This window comes from Uncinocarpus reesii, genomic scaffold (genome assembly GCF_000003515.1).
Source record: "Uncinocarpus reesii 1704 scaffold_2 genomic scaffold, whole genome shotgun sequence".
In the NCBI taxonomy this organism is placed as follows: domain Eukaryota; kingdom Fungi; phylum Ascomycota; class Eurotiomycetes; order Onygenales; family Onygenaceae; genus Uncinocarpus; species Uncinocarpus reesii.
In genome coordinates, this window is record NW_003052499.1 from 4854361 (window position 1) to 4871279 (window position 16919).

General features: G+C 47.3%; 7 protein-coding genes across 7 annotated transcripts; 4 read left to right on the top strand and 3 right to left on the bottom strand.

The window, feature by feature from the left end:
* Nucleotides 1-1326: 1326 nt before the first annotated feature.
* Nucleotides 1327-2778, bottom strand: UREG_04607 (uncharacterized protein; the record flags this gene model as incomplete). Its single annotated transcript, XM_002545044.1, has 3 exons — nucleotides 1327-2455; nucleotides 2485-2547; nucleotides 2606-2778. 3 exons carry the CDS (start codon nucleotides 2776-2778, stop codon nucleotides 1327-1329), a joined length of 1365 nt encoding a protein of 454 aa, XP_002545090.1.
* Nucleotides 2779-3354: 576 nt separating this feature from the next.
* UREG_04608 (uncharacterized protein) lies at nucleotides 3355-5055 on the top strand (the record flags this gene model as incomplete). Its single annotated transcript, XM_002545045.1, has 3 exons — nucleotides 3355-3428; nucleotides 3568-4053; nucleotides 4110-5055. 3 exons carry the CDS (start codon nucleotides 3355-3357, stop codon nucleotides 5053-5055), a joined length of 1506 nt encoding a protein of 501 aa, XP_002545091.1.
* A 557-nt stretch (nucleotides 5056-5612) lies between these two features.
* Nucleotides 5613-8423, top strand: UREG_04609 (uncharacterized protein; the record flags this gene model as incomplete). Its single annotated transcript, XM_002545046.1, has 4 exons — nucleotides 5613-6239; nucleotides 6295-6790; nucleotides 6837-8344; nucleotides 8382-8423. 4 exons carry the CDS (start codon nucleotides 5613-5615, stop codon nucleotides 8421-8423), a joined length of 2673 nt encoding a protein of 890 aa, XP_002545092.1.
* Nucleotides 8424-8831: 408 nt separating this feature from the next.
* On the bottom strand, nucleotides 8832-9370 carry UREG_04610 (uncharacterized protein; the record flags this gene model as incomplete). Its single annotated transcript, XM_002545047.1, has 2 exons — nucleotides 8832-9146; nucleotides 9203-9370. 2 exons carry the CDS (start codon nucleotides 9368-9370, stop codon nucleotides 8832-8834), a joined length of 483 nt encoding a protein of 160 aa, XP_002545093.1.
* A 1275-nt stretch (nucleotides 9371-10645) lies between these two features.
* UREG_04611 (chaperonin GroS) lies at nucleotides 10646-11104 on the bottom strand (the record flags this gene model as incomplete). Its single annotated transcript, XM_002545048.1, has 3 exons — nucleotides 10646-10708; nucleotides 10813-11073; nucleotides 11102-11104. 3 exons carry the CDS (start codon nucleotides 11102-11104, stop codon nucleotides 10646-10648), a joined length of 327 nt encoding a protein of 108 aa, XP_002545094.1.
* Nucleotides 11105-12364: 1260 nt separating this feature from the next.
* Nucleotides 12365-14093, top strand: UREG_04612 (nuclear migration protein nudF; the record flags this gene model as incomplete). Its single annotated transcript, XM_002545049.1, has 4 exons — nucleotides 12365-12370; nucleotides 12414-12480; nucleotides 12715-12833; nucleotides 12906-14093. The coding sequence occupies 4 exons, from the start codon at nucleotides 12365-12367 to the stop codon at nucleotides 14091-14093; spliced, it is 1380 nt and encodes a 459-aa protein (XP_002545095.1).
* Nucleotides 14094-14602: 509 nt separating this feature from the next.
* On the top strand, nucleotides 14603-16441 carry UREG_04613 (uncharacterized protein; the record flags this gene model as incomplete). Its single annotated transcript, XM_002545050.1, has 1 exon — nucleotides 14603-16441. The coding sequence occupies one exon, from the start codon at nucleotides 14603-14605 to the stop codon at nucleotides 16439-16441; it is 1839 nt and encodes a 612-aa protein (XP_002545096.1).
* Between the last annotated feature and the right edge of the window lie 478 nt (nucleotides 16442-16919).

Sequence of the window (16919 nt, forward strand, 5' to 3'; positions counted from 1 at the left end):
CCGTTAAGGGATCAATAATGGTAAGCCTGTGGGCGTTCAAGAATAACCGCAACCTATCAAGGAAAAAAGGGGACGTCAGAAGGCGACGTGGAAGTGACGTGAAGATGTGGACGTGAAAGCCTTGCAAAGTCTAGCAAGTTGATAGGTAGTAGATATCGAATGACGACAGGAGAATGGCAAGAAGGGAATTGAACAAATGAATCTTGGAAGAAGCGATATAAAAGCGCCCGCCTAGAGGCCAGGGCTCGCTAAGCTCCATTTCACAAGTCCTATTCACTTGCAATTGATGAACCAAAGTGACGATTGCTGGGCTGAATTATCAATGCATCACTGACAATAATGATACAGCGCAGCGCTAGTACCCTTTGGCTCATGACAGCCGTGACAATGTGAAAGTTCAATACTCAATCAGCATCTCCATGAATAGAGCCCGGCAGATACCGCTATTCATAGATTCAACATTAACTATTGGAAAAGCTTCACGGCATTTCCCGCGCTTGTAATATAGGTAGAAGAGGAAGGGTATAATCACGGGAAGTTCAAGTGCGATATAGTCCATTTCTCGACTACATTAGAGATACAAACTTGAATCCATAGCACCCAGTGTTCAATATTGGGAGGTGTACAGCAGCCAAAGGATGGCCATCTAGAGTACACCGACGGATTGTATATATGCAGTGTTCCTCCGTTATTAGCACAAAAACAGGACTGCGCCAACTGTAGACGGTCAGCAACCTCGCAGGAAAGAATCCACTGGGCAATGCTACAAGAGCTGGCACAATTCAGCGCTCTGGACGAGAATTTAGCGGTGTCCCGGACGTTATATTTGTCGGCAAACCACACTGTCCGTTGCCTCAAGGGCAGCTTCCTGGTAGAGGCCGTAAAAAGCAGGCTAATTCCCAGAACGAAAGTGGTACCAGCCGGTATCAAGATGCGAAACAACCGGAAAACGGCCCTTTTGTATGTAAAGTGGCCATGTCTAAATTTCCCACGGAAACGTATAGAATAGGATTAGCAGTTGCTTTTCGCCATCCCAAACCAATTCAATGAGCTGATGACCTCAATGAAGGATGTTGGGATAAAATTGAATTCAGAGCTGAGTAATCGGTCAAAGGTATTCTGCGTAGTAGTTAACGGCTAGTCCGACGAGGCTTCCACTAGCCTGGCGGTTTCCCCCTAAATTGCCTATTTCATCTCCGCATCTTACAATCGGGCAGCTTCATCAAATTCATTTGACTGACGCCATCAGCATTTTGAACCAGGTGACCCAGGCTCCTGCCGATAGTTTCTCAGACATTTACCCATCCTGCAGGAAGAGCTGGCTATCTATAACTGCCATATCTTTAGACTATTATCGATTTTATAGGGCGGGAAGTAGGACAGAGGGGAATCGGAGCCCCCGTTCTCATCAGCTTCCTCTCCGCCATCATCCTCTTGGAGATAACGTTTTTGACCTGAACAAGTCGCCAAAATAGTCCCTGTTTGGTGAAAAACCGCACTCGAGATGGGGTCTCGAAGCATTATTAGCTTTATTTGCGAAAATAAAGGGAGGTATTTACCGTCATGAATTTTCCGTTCCCAAGTCGGGTGAATTTCTCCTTCAAAATTTGTCGGGCTTTCCCACATGCGGATAAATCCATCCGTGCCACCAGCCCAAATCTCATGACTCATCGGATTATTGCCATTAGTAATATCGGCTTTCAATCGCTGGTTGGTCATCGCTTTCCTGCCGCTCAACCAAGCAACTAGTTTGCCAGTGACTCGAATATCATATATCAACATTCCATCGCTTTTCCTTTCCGAGACATACAAGTACCTGCCGCAGGGGCTCCAGAGAACTTGGGTAATACCTTTCCCTCCAATTCGCCGCTCTGCTTCAGTGCTTCCAACGCTAAATGTCGCAATAGTTTCGCCAGTACCATGTGCAGCATAGAGGCCAATATGTCTCGTGAACGTGCCTGCTGCGACTATACCGTCGCCAGAAGGGTTATCAGCTAGGGTCGAAATGATTCCTTTCATCCCAACTCCCCCTCCAACCTTTTTGTTTCGCTTGCTAGGGATGGTAGGCATTCTTGAGATTGGACCGTCTTTCCCGGGACGTGATATGTCAAATAAACAAATCAGGCTGTCGGACCCAGTGAGGAAATGGGTACCATTAAAACTCGTAGGATAGAGTATGCTATGCGGAGTGATGAAAGCTTCTGTTGTAGGAGATATCAGGCTGTACGATGCGACTTGTCCCGGGTACAGTGCCGAATTTAATCTAATAGGGTGATCCCGAATTGATGATAGAATTATTGCCGTCGAGGTATCTTGGAGTGAGAAAAATGGATAAAGAGCGACTGAATAGACGGGTTCTTTGGAAGCAATAGTATGGTAAGCAGTGACTGTATGAGGGAGGGCGCTTTTCTCGAGCAAATTAGGAGGCCTACTCAAGAGGTGAGCCTCACAGCCTCTAGATATTATAGGATTAAAGCAACATACAGTACGAAAGTTCGAAGGTGGTTGTCTGCAGAGTTTGTGATGATAGTGGTCCCGTCTGCGGCCCTATATTAAACAATAGCTATTAGATAGCACACTCGAAAATAAGCTCATAGTGTCTTACCAGTCTGCAGATGTAAAGTAATTTGAAGCGGTCTGTTCTACCTTGTTAGGCTCTCCACAGTCAGCTAGATTTTGCTTCAGAAATACGTTTCCAGGATGGTGGAAATAGTCTCCTGTGTCGCCCGTCGACGCAACGCACTTCAAGTCCCAAGACTCCGGGGTATCTTCAACCATCTTTGCAGGGGTAAAGTCCCACAGACGAAAAAAGACTATGCAATTCTGCTCCTGTGGACTCCTAGGGGTAACCGGGCCACAGGCAATTTCCAACCATCAAGAGGCCTCATAGATTCAAGACACCCAAGAATCGCGCAAGGTGAAAGTTGAAAACCTAGAGCATATGTGCAGCGGGAAGACGGAGAATATGGCACGGGCCCATTTTCTGGCATTTATGAAGTAGCTTTTGAGGGCTTTCTAAGCGATTCCCAGAACAAACTACGGTAATCACCCGATGGCAATGCGCTTTGAGTATAGGATCTGTTGATGGTGATGTCGTCCTCAGATTAGGTAGTTACGGGACGATTCCTAACCTGGTCAAGTCGCATGATTAATCATTTTAGTGAGTAAACTAGTTAGTTTCTAGTTAGCGGCTGAAAGCAAAAGGCTTAGCGTCGAGTTCAGCATTCAGCCGTGAGCGCATATCACCACACTGTTGATATTCCGTACGGAGTACGCACACAATCAATTCAGTGCCGATACGGCACAGGCCCCTTTTGTACTTTACCCTTTGGCTTCATCATCTCACTTACTACCATGTTCGGCGCTCGCACATCTGCTCCAGCCACAGGCGGCCTGACTGTCAATACTTCGTCTGCGAATGCCCTCTTGTAAGTCATACATCTTCACGGTGCATCAATATGATCATAAAATAATCACTGGATTATCCCTGTTCTATGGTCTACATCTTCGACCTTGACAGCCTGTTTGCGAAAGTAATGGAAGCCATCCTGACAAGGTTTTGCATAGTGGAAATAACCCAAATCCTACTCCAACAACCTCAACGACAACTGGACAGAATCCCAGCGGTGCATTTGGTAACCTTGGCTCAACAACGGCCACTTCAAATGCGGGTGGAAATCTATTCGGCGGCCTAGCGTCAACCCCCGCGATCTCTTCGGCCCCAAGTGCAGGTTTGTTTAGCAATACAGGCTCCGCAAATACTCCTACAACTAGTGCCGCAGGGCTTTTTGGCGCGCTTGGGTCATCTACAGCAGCCACAGCGCCCCAGCAGTCAGGGAATATGTTCTCCGGGCTAGGAGCTTCAACAAACGCGTCAGCAACTGGGACGACACAAGCTCAACAACCAGGAGGGTTATTCGGTGGCGGTGCTGGAACCCAAACAAAGCCTACGGTAGGAGGCTCGCTATTTGGCCAGACGCCTGCTACGTCTCAGGCCCAAACCAAACCTGCTTTTAGCTTGGGAGGCGCTTCAACAACTGGTGGAGGATTATTGTAAGTTCCGAAGGAGCCCATAACGGATAGGTCAATTCACTCATTTTCTTATCTAGTGGTGCGACTACAGCGCAACCACAGCAACAGCAACAGCAGCAGCAGCAGGGACCAACTCTATCCCTTTTTGCGAATCAAAATTCTTCTGCAAAGCAAGATCAAAAGGCTCCCGGAGCTCCAATCGTACAAGGAGTCAAGATTGACATTTCAAACCTCCTTCCTACGACAAAGTTCGAAAGTTGCGCCGACGAGCTGAAGAAGGAAATTGAAACGATAGACACCTATATTCTCAACCAAATTCGCATGTGCAATGAGGTCTCCGATCTATTGCCCACAATATCTGCTCAAGGAGCATTGATACCGAATGATGTCGAGTTTGTTCAAGGTAAACTTGATGCACTACAGGAAGCTCTGGAGAATGACGCCAGTGGAATCGATCATGCTCGAAGCCTTGTCAAGGAAGATGCAGAAAATGCTAAACTCGCATTCCGTGCAATTGATACTATGCTTTTGCCATCGCAATACCAGCCAGCCCCAGGCGAGAGATGGTGGTCGTCGACGCAACAGCCGCAATCCATCTCCAAACACTCCCTTCGGACCACATTTGGCATGCGACGAGCCACTCTCGCCCTTCCAGAGGATACAGAAGTCGATTCCACCCAAGACGGACCCAATAACGTTGTAGATTATTTCTCACGCCGTGCGGATGAAATGGACGCTGTGCTTGGAGAATACCGCAAGAACCTGAAAGAAATTGAAGACCATCTCCATGGAGTGGAACTTTCAATTCAAAAACAAATCAACGACATTGCATCATTCAGGAGTAAAAATGGCACCCCACATAAACCTGCCTCCCGAGTTTCCCAGCTTGCTTCTACACTGGGAGACGTGGAAACCGCAATTCTTGGGGTTGCTGGCAGGTTAGGCGGCGTTAAGGAGGAAGTCCAGGAAGTTATGTTGGGCCCACTTGGCGGTCATAGCGGGAAAATCCCGAACGGGTGGTGATTATCATTACCATTATTCCTCCTGCAAGCTATTTGCTGTATCAATAATAGATCATGAGCGTTAGCGACAGGGCAAAAAGCTACATACGGAGTTTCGGTGCATATGGAAGTGGGAATTGATTACGCACCTTAAGTTTGCAGTTGTTGTTTTTTACAATACCCATCCGTCGGGCGAGAAATCCATGGTCGGTTTTGAATTACAGAATATGTGCTTGTTGATTTCGTCGTACCCTTATTCAGCGGACACCCACACACTATAACAGGGAGAATCTCAGCTCCTCTTTGCGCCTCGCCCGTTTCACTCCTCTTCTTTATTTCTTTGGGGTACACCAAAATCGCAATGCTTCCCGGTGAGACGTATGAGGTCCATGCGATATAAAATCCGCCGTGAGGACCTCAGCTCCGCCGTGTCACGTGTCTTATATCCCGGTGACCTCGAAAGCGCCGCACGCAACGTCCCATGTCATCCGCAACGTCCCATGTCATCTCTAGATAGACCAGGTGGTGCTGGCTACGAACAAGCCCGCCTGAGCTAGTTGCGTCAAAGGAGTGTCAAATATGTCAAGTTTTCTCCGGGCGTCGGTGCTCGATTACGCTCGATTTTACGGCATCGCCAATGATCATATGGCTATCGATCCTAATAGCCTCATCCCTCAGTTTCCCAGAAATATGCTAGTAAATTCGCTTGAGGATATGAATCAACATGTTTCATTGGATTTAAGTCCTTTACGTCAGTCAATCTCCAAACAGCAAAGAGAAAGATTAAACATAAGCAAAGCAGATGCCGCCTTTTTAGAACTGGCTCTTCGACAGAATTCTTCCGGTCGTCTGCATCCTCTGAAGTGGAATGAGTTCCTTCTAAACCGCCATCGGATAGCCGATATCAAATACGATCCGCCCCTCTTACGGACAGACCATGAAAGCGATATGCTTATCTTTCGTAAAATGCTGTCCCCGGATAGAATGGAAGTCGATCTGCCGCTGGAGAAAATTGATACCGAAAATGATGAAGGGCTCGTGTTTCCGATTTACATTCGTGATCTGCCTAGACAAGTCCAAGAACGTATTGCGAATGAGAAGCTCGATTGCACGAGGGAAATCTTACTCTTCTTGCAAACGACGAGGAAAAGTGGCACCTTTCCCGCCCTGGAGAAAAGCAATGGGACACAGCCTAGGTATACCAAGGTCAATACGATACTCCAAATCTACTCAGTCTGTCTACTAATAGCTCTAGCTATAGAGAACGGACTTAGAGCCGATTACACCTCCCATCGTTCCCAGGAGCTTTCCTATCGTTCCGTTTATCCCTTCGTCTCCGAACATGGTAATGGAGTTGCTCTCTGAGCCCGCCACCCCTGAAATACCAGAACACAGGCAAATAGAAAGGGATCTAACGATGGACTCAGCCGTATTTTCCCGGGGAATACCTGAATCAGATCGAAACAAATTCAGCCGGGCGATCTTGGAAAATTTCATTGATACGGAAACTAGGTGCCAAAACGGCCCAGCGAATGTAAAGTTGATTTCGCCCAGGAAAAGGGTGTTAAGCCAGTCCCTCAAGGTTGATGGCCCTCTCACTCCGCCATTTTCTGTTAAGAAACGCCGGGCCGAGAGGGCGAAAAAGGAGACGGGCGAAATTATAAAAGCCATACCGAGACTGAGGTTCTCCTATAAGAGAAGATCCCTTTTCGGGATTAGGTCATTTCCTCAGAGCTTCATCACTTGCAGAGAAAGAGGTAAAAACGAAACTGCATACTGAGCAAATTCGTGGTATCAATGCAGATATTCGAATTCAGACCCCGACACTAACGGATTTCTCTTTAAATCCTCCCTGGGGACTACTTCATACATCTGGCGAATCTACCTGTGGTCCGGACTCCTCTAACGGTCTAAATACCGCATTAATGAAAATAGCCAAATGCCACAATATGGATTGCAGCCGTCAGATATCAGCAAATGATGAACTGAATCTTCAATGGAATCCATTTCCGATGGGCATCTCTAGATTGCACGCAAGAGAACAGATTGACAATATTGACCTTTCAAAGTTTGTTAAAGCAACAAAAACTGAGAATAGTAAATATGAAAAATTAATGGAGCAGAGGTATACAGTCGGCTTGGGATTGGAAGAAGACTTCAACAAGCATATTCCAAAACCAACGCTTCTTATTGAAGCAACAAGCAGCGCTGTTAGTGACTCGTCAGCAGATCTAGATCCAATTCGCGATAAGCAGACAACCGAGCCTTTATGCTTCCCAGCCGATAACCTATATCCGCCGAATGAAACTCAACCGAAAAGCACAGTGCTTTTGTCCCAGTTCTCTCCCATGAACCAGTTATCTAATTTTATGAACATTCGAGGGAAAAGAATACAGAACAATCCAGCCTCACCACCGCACCCTGCAGAAACACTTGATGGACTCTTTGAAAATGCTGACGCAAAGAACAAGCCAGAAAAGGATCCGTATCATCCTTCTTTGTTGAGGTTTCCTTTGCCTGAAATCTCTTGCCCAGCGCGCCCTCTCACATTTGTGATTTCAACCTCGTTCTTGCAGACGCATCGATCCGTTATAAGGAACCTTGAAGCTCTCACAATACCCAAAACTCTGGTCTTTCGTGATTATAGTGCGATAAAGCTTCTACCGAGAGTAAAAGAGCGGGTTGACATGCATGTCAGTCTAGGGACGACAAGGCAAGTTCCAATACAAACCGGCCGAGATGGAGATGATGCCGATGTGGTCATATCCCCGAGTACGGCTATTCTTCTCACGACATCCCAGGAAACGACCCAGCTTCACCTTCCAGGCCACTCGCCGAATCACTCTAGCTTTGGATCTCTGCTCTCGTCTCCGCTTAAAGAGCGAATCTTTCACGTATGCCGCAGATACGAGCGATTATACGTTTTGGTTTGCCATCCATTCGATCCAGATGGGGCTTCCCTGGCAAAAATGGCTAGCAAGACATTTGAATCTACTTGCAACTTCATCTCATTCTGTTCTTCGCTCGCCCAATTTTGCAATGTCATCCCCATTGTGGTACCCACTGCTGTGGAACATCTAACACAATGGATTGTCAAGCTCGCAGACAATCATTCCGTACACGTGCCATGGAGCACAGCAGAGCGGAGTTCAGATCTAGCTGCGAATGAAACTCGTGTAACAATCCCCTCTAATGACCCAACTATTTGGGAGCTCTTCCTGTACCATGCCGGTATGAACTGCTTCGCTGCGCATATTGTGCTAGCCTCTTCAGCTTTTGAAAATGCTGGCCAACACAACCCCGCAGCAGCCGTTCCGTTGCCGCATGACGCTCTATCAAGATTTGTAGGTATGTATCCGGGGGAAAGAAACCGTATATATGGGCCGTTGATTGGTGAAAAGCTCGTTGCAAGGGTTGGTGCACAATTAGATGGTGAATGGTGATTCAACGACGAGCTATGAATAAGTAAACAGTACGCCAAGAGAAGTTCGACTCCTCTATTCTACTGCAAAGAAACGGTCGATTTTCTGGTCGCTATATAAGGGAATGGGTCAATCAAAATTTCATTCTCTACGGGCTGTCCAGTATCAGCATAAACACGCCACGCAAATCGTCAAACGAATCCAATTCGTCACCAACACTCCACAATGACAGCTATGGAAAGGAAGAGATATTTCCAGGATGCCGGCGTACACTAATAATACGACTATACCCGTCCCACTCAAAGTTTAGCTGCCACATCTATAGCCGCATACGGTCGTAAAATCAAGCCTCGTTCTCCCACGATCAGCATGGTGCTTAGGACGTCCTAGTTTGATCAAGCCCACAGTCGGGAGGAACTGGCGTAAGCATCCGGCAGCGTCGCTTTTGAAAATCATTACGCTTCGTTACGCGAGAGGCCCATTCGCCAGAGTCCACTTCGGCAGCAGCTTCTGATCTCTTCTGGTGCGTTGGGGGAGGAGGATGGCGAGGGTCCCCCCAAACCGGTGGGACATTCTTGTGCTGCCGTGCCTCTATTTCGATGTCGGCTTCCGACCTTCTCTGGTGTGTTGGAGGAGGATGGCGAGGATCTCCCCAAACTGGCGGGACATTCTTGTTCTGCCTTGCTTCTATCTGAAAAAGGATTGGAATTAACTTTGCCATCCGGGAAAGGTGTAAAGGAAACCTACTGCCTCTACCGTAGTTGCGGCATTATCACGGGGGAGCCTAGAGCCCAACGGGGTAGGGAACGGAGAGAACGATGCATCCTGCTTTCCGGCCTCAGCCAGATTAGCACCCGCAGAGATGCCAGAAAGAGCCATGCCAATGGCTAAGACCAGAGCCAATCGACAACCCATATTTTCACAACGGTCGATGCGGGTGTTGGTTGACGAATGATCAAAGAGTACCAGAAGTTACTTGAGAATTCAAGCTATGAGATATAAGGCGACAGTTCTGCTCGCCATCCACATTGTCATCCCCAGGCAGTGCGGACATACGAGCTATAAATACTGCTTCAAAAGCTAGATGATACAAACTTGGGCGACAAGTTGCACTGCCTAGACAGGTAATACAGCAGTTCATAGAAACGAAAGAAACGCCCAGTTACAATCCGTATACCAATCGCAGGAGTCGCATCTAGCAGTCGAGCCTTTCATGCCTGCCATCCCGCGTTGCATGTATACTGTCGGCGGCCGTGATATCAACACCAATTCTCATGCTTTGTCCAAATTTCGATCGGCGTAGGGGGTATCAACGGGGTCCGGGCGCAATATTCTGCGAAACCGAGAATAATGAGACTAAGAAATTCAACCGAAAATGCATCGTCGATCGTCCTCACCTCCAACTCTTAAAGATTGCCGCTCCAGTGTCATCGACCACGATGATGGAGTACGGGCACAACATAAAAACTAAAAAAGCGATCAAAGAAAGCCCGGCGATCTTAATAGTCAAAGGATGGAGCTTGATACATCCACCGTATGCATCGACCTCGGTCATTGGAGCTCTGGCCGCGTGATAGTTAATGCAGACTGCTGTCATGCGGTGGGACAAACACAGATCGCGGGCATTTCTGTTGCTCAGAGTTGGCATGGCGAACATGTTTCTTTGTCAACACGGTAGCTGTGTCGCAAGAAGCCATCCCCGTCTTATGTGAGTTACAACCTAGGACAAAGGGCTATCGGATGAAAGAGGAGAGATGTGTTGGGATTGCTTTTCCAAACGCCTAATGTTTTGTATGTGACAAAAGAGTCAGCTCGAAAGAGCTTATCGGAAGTGGGATTCCTGTTTGATATAGAACATCCTGCGGGGAAAACACCTGTTTAAAACGAATTCCCAAAATGAACCGCCAGTACTCCTGAATGCTTCATAGACATTTTCCCCATCTGAGCTCTATAGCCGAATCTCATCCCAGCTTTTCCCTCTTTGATTCTCTTTGCCGCTCATAATATTATTACATAATGTACAGATTTGAAATCGCTAGATAACACGGGGAACCAATGGGAATCTGGCGGGAAAAGTCACAAGTCCGCGAAGGAAGAGCGACGGGGGGTTTATTCCTTGAGCTTGGCCAAAAGTCTGGGTGTAAATTGTAAGCATTCAGGATGCATGCCGTCGGGGCTTTGAAGCAAAACTTACTCGTGATCGCGGAACAAAGTGTATTCCTCCTCACCGACTTTGACGGCGCTTCCACCGTACTGTTCAACGAGGTTAGCCCGCGATCAGGATCAACATCAATGATTAATCGTTGTTGGGCCGAGGTTGTGTATTTGATGCGGCATGCCAACTCAAGTACACTTACCTGAGGAATCAAGACCTTATCACCAGCAGTCACGCTCATAGCAATTCTGTTCCCTTTCTTATCCAAGACGCCAGGCCCGACAGCCAAAACACGGGCTTCATTAAGCTCCTTTACGGAGCTCTCGGGGAGGAAAATGCCGGAAGCGGTCTTGGCTTCTGGTTTTATTCTCTGGACAAGGACACGGTCCAAAAGAGGCATGAGGTTCTTGATGCTGCGAAGGGCCTTGAGATTGTCAGGGTGGTTAGTATGAATCTCTTTGACCTGCACCGGAAAGAATTGTGCTACTTACCATTGTGGATGGTTATGTGAATAAAGGCACTAGAAAGACAAGAAATCCCGAGCTTGGAGTAGTTGTGACTGTATCAATTGAGAGAAGATTTGTTGGTCAGGGTCAGAGTCAATGGAATCAGAACAGCTTCAACATTTTTCCGCTGAGAAATTTCCAGAAGAGATGCCAAGACCAGTGCTTTGGACCTCACGAATGCGGTTAGCGCGGCCTCCGATATTGATTAATCATTCACTCGCTGCTTTATAGGCCGTCTTACTAAGCAGGCATAACGTCGTACTCTGAAGAACAATGTGGAATTCTTTATGATAATTTTGCTATTGGCCCGTCGACAAGTAGGCATAGCATGGATGATGGCAAATTGGACGTAGAATCCGTCAAGGTCTCTGTGAGTAATTCTTATTCGGACTCAGCCCAGAATTAGACCCGTTTGAACTGATGATGCCATGATAAGGACGGCAAGTATGCGCTTGCATGGCGCAATCGCGAGGTGAGCGTTGTCACTCTAGGAAGCCTGATACTAAGTCACCGATTGCCGTTTATGACCCTGGGATGTACCAGTCGTTCAGGACCAGAAGACTCGCAGCAATCGACGGCTTTTTGTATAACGCCAAGTACCTTCTTCTCCTCAACTTAATAAATTTATCCAGGCGTTCCGCAGCTGGCATGATAGTCTACATGTCGAGAATGTCGTCGTGAGCTTGATGAGATATCTCATGGAAATTCTGGATTTTATGGACTGACAGGCTACTGAGCTTGCTCCATTGTATCATCACGTTCCAGAACCTTATGTTCTTGACTTCCGCCTCTAGAGGGCTTTCATCACCCGCCGTCCTTGAAAGAACCACAATAGACTCTACATCAAGGAAAAAAGCAGAGTAGCTGTCTGTACACATGTCACTGAATTGCATTATAGAGCAGCTACTAGTACCATGTTGCGAGTATGCTGCTTCATGTTTCCTTGAGCAGGAACAGCAATTATGGATGAAGATGCTGTGGTGTTGATTCCATTAAAACTGTTGACATTCTATTGATACAATTCTTTAAGTTTTATAAAACTTATTGTAGATGCTAGTGTAGCAGAACATCTAGTTTGGTAGGTGATCAACAATCTCTGGCGGCTGCTCAAGAGCTCATATGAATGTTGCCCGTTTCTCTCAAGATTAACAAATCTTCCTGGCTCGTTTGAACTGACTAATAGTCTGCAGGTGGCCGAAAATGCCAAGGCGCTAGTTAAGCCTAATCAGCCTTAGTGTCAATAACACCATGAAGGTGGGTTGTACCACAGCACTGACACCATACCTAAAGATATCAGATAGGCTTCTGGACCTGGAAAAGCATAAAGCTGAGCATTGCTATTCCTTTGATGTGCTCGCACGTTTGTTAGTTACCGCTTTGCTGCCGGAGCAAGGAACTTAAAGCCTGGATCTAAATTAGACGCGCTATCTTAGGGGACGAACCCCCAGCATGAGTCCTATATTGACGAGTCGGCAAGCTGAAGAGCTGTACATATGCCCTGGTAGTAGTTGAGCTGCAGAGGAAAGCTAATCTATTCGTTGTGTCTAGGCACAAATCACTAGTAGCGTATCTGTCTGCAAATGGTCTAACAAATACAGCATCTGCACTGAGAGCAGAGTTGGGCCTTGATGAAGAGGCGTTTGGTACTGCGGCAGCAAAGAAATATGAAACCCTACTGGAGAAAAAGTGGACAAGCATAGTCCGGTTGCAGAAAAAGGTAGGTTTGCAGAGGAAGTTCTTCGCCCTCTTTGCCCACCGCCGTCAATGTCTAACTAGTATTGTATTGCAGATAATGGACCTCGAGTCCCGAAACGCAGCATTGCAAACCGAACTTGCTAATTTAACACCTACCGCCCTCTCCAAGCGACACCAGGATCCAGCTTCTTGGCTCCCTAGATCTGTTCGGCATTCATTAGAATCACACCGAGACACGATAAACAGTATCGCATTTCATCCAATATACTCATCCCTCGCTTCCTGCTCTGATGATTGCACTATTAAGATATGGGATTGGGAACTGGGCGAACTGGAAAGAACAGTCAAGGGTCACACAAGAGCAGTACTGGATGTTGATTATGGTGGACCAAGAAGTAGTATTCTTCTAGCATCCTGCAGCTCTGATTTGAGCATTAAACTTTGGGATCCTGCAGATGAGTATAAAAACATTCGAACTCTACTAGGTCATGATCACAGTGTCGGTGCTGTTCGTTTCATACCCTCTGGAGCTTCCGGAACACTCTCTTCTGGTAATTTACTTGTCAGCGCTAGTAGGGACGGTACTCTGAGAATATGGGATGTCGTCACTGGGTATTGTGTGAAGACACTACGTGGCCATACCGCTTGGGTACGAGACGTCTGCCCATCATTTGACGGGCGGTTCCTCCTCTCAGCCGGTGACGATATGACGACTCGATTATGGAATATATCTGGGTCAAATTCAGACCATAAACTGACGATGCTTGGCCATGAGCATGTTATTGAATGCTGCGCTCTTGCTCCATTTGCCTCGTACCAGTACCTTGCGGCCTTGACTGGACTGAAGGCCCCGCCCGCAAGTAGTGCAGCAGAATTTATGGCGACTGGATCGCGAGACAAGACCATCAAGCTCTGGGATGCTCATGGCAGGTGCCTTGGAACACTGATAGGCCATGATAATTGGGTACGGGCGCTTGCCTTCCACCCCGGCGGCAAATATCTTCTCTCAGTGTCGGACGACAAAACGCTACGATGCTGGGATCTAAGCCAAGGAGGGAAGTGCGTCAAGACGCTCAAGGATGCGCATGAACGCTTTATAACCTGCCTGAGATGGGCCCCGGGAATTTTTAAAAACGTCCCTGGGGTTTCCACCAGAGATGCTAATGGTGAAAGCAATGGGGTACTGAATACAGGGCTAAAAGGAGATACTCCTGATGTGCAAGTCCGTTGCGTTATCGCCACAGGAGGTGTGGATAAGAAGTTACAGGTCTTTGCCGACTGAGGTGGCAAACCCCATAACAGTGATAGTCCATATGAGTAAGAGCCACAGCTGTTGGGAAGACAAGCACCACTGAGGGCAGCAGATCAGTGAATGAGTCCTGCCAGTGGTCTTGATGAGATATTCAATGGAGAAGCAACTAGCGTCCCACGGGAGGGGAATGTGACGAGCAAAGCCGGGACCGGGGCCGGGATCCCTGTCCCGCTGGCCCACACTAGAACTTACATGTCGTCACCGTCACCGTCACTTCTTGATTATCTTCAGACTTGAATCTATTGACACAAGTCACAGACCACACCCAAAGTCTACTAGATTCTCTATGAACCTCAGATATCTGAGCAATTCTAATCTATTAAACGAGATTTTGTTCTAAAAGAGTTTCTCTCTGAATTGTAAATGGATTTTCTGCTCCGTATTTAGAAAACATTTTGGGGTTTCTGCGACTCTCAAGAATGAGTGCGAGTGCTGATGCGTCATGCTAGTTAACGCTTTTGGGTTTAGCAGCAAACATCATGAGCTACTTGGCCTTCAGTTTTCAGCAACACTGCTTGTGCCCAACTATCCAGTTCGCTGTGTGTATTCAGGCATTCAAGGATGTAAGTGATCGAGTGGTAATTGTTGGAATTGTCATGCTAATAAGTAGTAGGAAACTTGGTATCGCGCTGAAGGCTCTTGGCCCTTTGATTGACCAAATATGCACTATTTATGGCATCGCAGGCTTGTCACTTGGAGTGCTCCAGGATGGAGAAGTCATCCACTATGCAAACTTTGGTCACCGTGATGTTGAGGCCAAAATTCCGCCCGACGAGGACACAATATATGCGATAGCTTCCCTCTCAAAATCGTTTACCTCTGCAGCAACGGGAATACTTGTCGACCGCGGAGACCTGCACTGGCATACTCAGATACAGCACATTCTTCCAGATTATCAGTGCTATGAGAGAGGCGCAGTCTGCAATGCTTCAGTTTCTGATCTGCTAAGCCATCGCACCGGAGTTCTGGGAGGCGACGCCTACTGGCTACTGTCAGACGGGGATTCGGCTTTCGCGAGAGATCAATTTGCGCGCGTATTTAATTCCCTTCCCATAACGGAGCCAATGCGCACGGCCTTCGTTCACAACAATTACGGATACGAGCTTATTGGCCAAGTAATTGAAAGGGTTGCCGGAACAACGTTTGGAAACTTTGTAAAAGTCAACATCTTGCAGTCGCTCGGGATGAGCAGGACTTTTGATTCAGTGATCCCCCAGGATACGGCGAATGTCGCGCAACCATACATGAGTTTGCTTAATCACACTGCTCATAAAGTCAAAATGCCCTTACAACGTCAAGATGGGTTGTATTCTGCGGCTGGTGGACTTCGTGCTTCCGTATCAGACCTGCTAAAATTCTACAACGCCCTGATGGATGCTGGATTGTCGGAGTGGAACGAAGATACCAAGCGTATTCCCGAGAACCCCCTGAAAGAACTGCGAGCTATATGGTCTGGAATGGTCAGCATGCCGTTTTCTGGCCCTAGGGAACATAGCGCTGCGCTCGGATGGTATCGTGCACAGCTGCCATCCAACTTTGGCTTCGACGACCCAGAAGCTTCGAACCCCCTTGTAGGAAATCGGTCTTCGTGTAAACTGGCTCTTTACAACCAAGGGGTTATTCAGGGATTCACATCCTTCTCTGCACTGATCCCGCAAACCCGCAGTGCTGTGGTGGTCCTCACCAATTCAGCAGGGCTCGGTCTGCCTAGCAAGTTAGTTGCTAGCGCTCTTTTAAATTTGCTCCTTGGAGAAGATGTTGACCAAGAGGCGTACAAACTTGTTGCAGAGAAAAATTACCGAGAGATAACATCGCATGTCTTGGATACCATGAAGGAGCTGAAACGCCAACGAAAGGTTGATACGCCAACCCGACCGCTGAAAGAGTACATCGGCAAGTACTATAATACTCTCAACAATTACTTCATCGAGATCAAGGAAACAAAGAATGACTGCCTCTCTCTATCATTCATGGGTAAATCCAGGGATACATTCCAACTTTTGCCTTACGATAGCGACAAATTCTTCTGGTATATGACTTTTGACGAATCTGTTTTGCGTGGAAGACCTACGGGTTACCCGATGGACTATTTTATCATCAAGTTTGCATTTGATGACAACGGAGTGGCACTTGAAAATCCAGTTTTATACTGGAAATACGACCCGGAGTATCCTGGCGATGGAGAGCCATTTACACTCTGCAGGACATGCACGGGAGTTGCAACCCTAGGAAGTGATAGGGGCAGCGAGAAACCAGCTCTCCCTGACTTTAGCATGCGTTTCCAACTGAACAAAGGGATCAGAAATCCTAACATCTAAATGAAGAGCTACTTCAGAGCGGAAATTTCTGTCAGGGTTGCTTGACTCCTTTCAGCGGTTCGCCCACGCCAGCCCAGGCAGCCATACAACTATACAATCAACTTACGCCAGGAGTCATATCAATTGCAACAAGGCGCGGATTAGAAGCGACGAGATCCTAGCTCTAGGGAGAAACCTGAGTTCACTTAAGTATTGAAGTGCAGAGCTAGACCTTGCTCAAGTGAAGCAGGACAAAACGCCTGTCAGTGGAGTGGCGGCTTGTGAAATTGACCCTGATGCTTCGCTGGTGTATGATGGCCATGTCTGGTGGTCCTGGCCTTGGTTATCATCTTGAGTATCTCCTTGTGTTCTGTGTACAAAAGTTGAATGAATAAACTAGCAACCAGTTGTGTCTGGTGTTGGCTAGCCCACAAAGTTAACTATATTCTGCTTGTAATTAGTTAATTAGTTACATAGATTCCTAGCTTGTACAAATTCA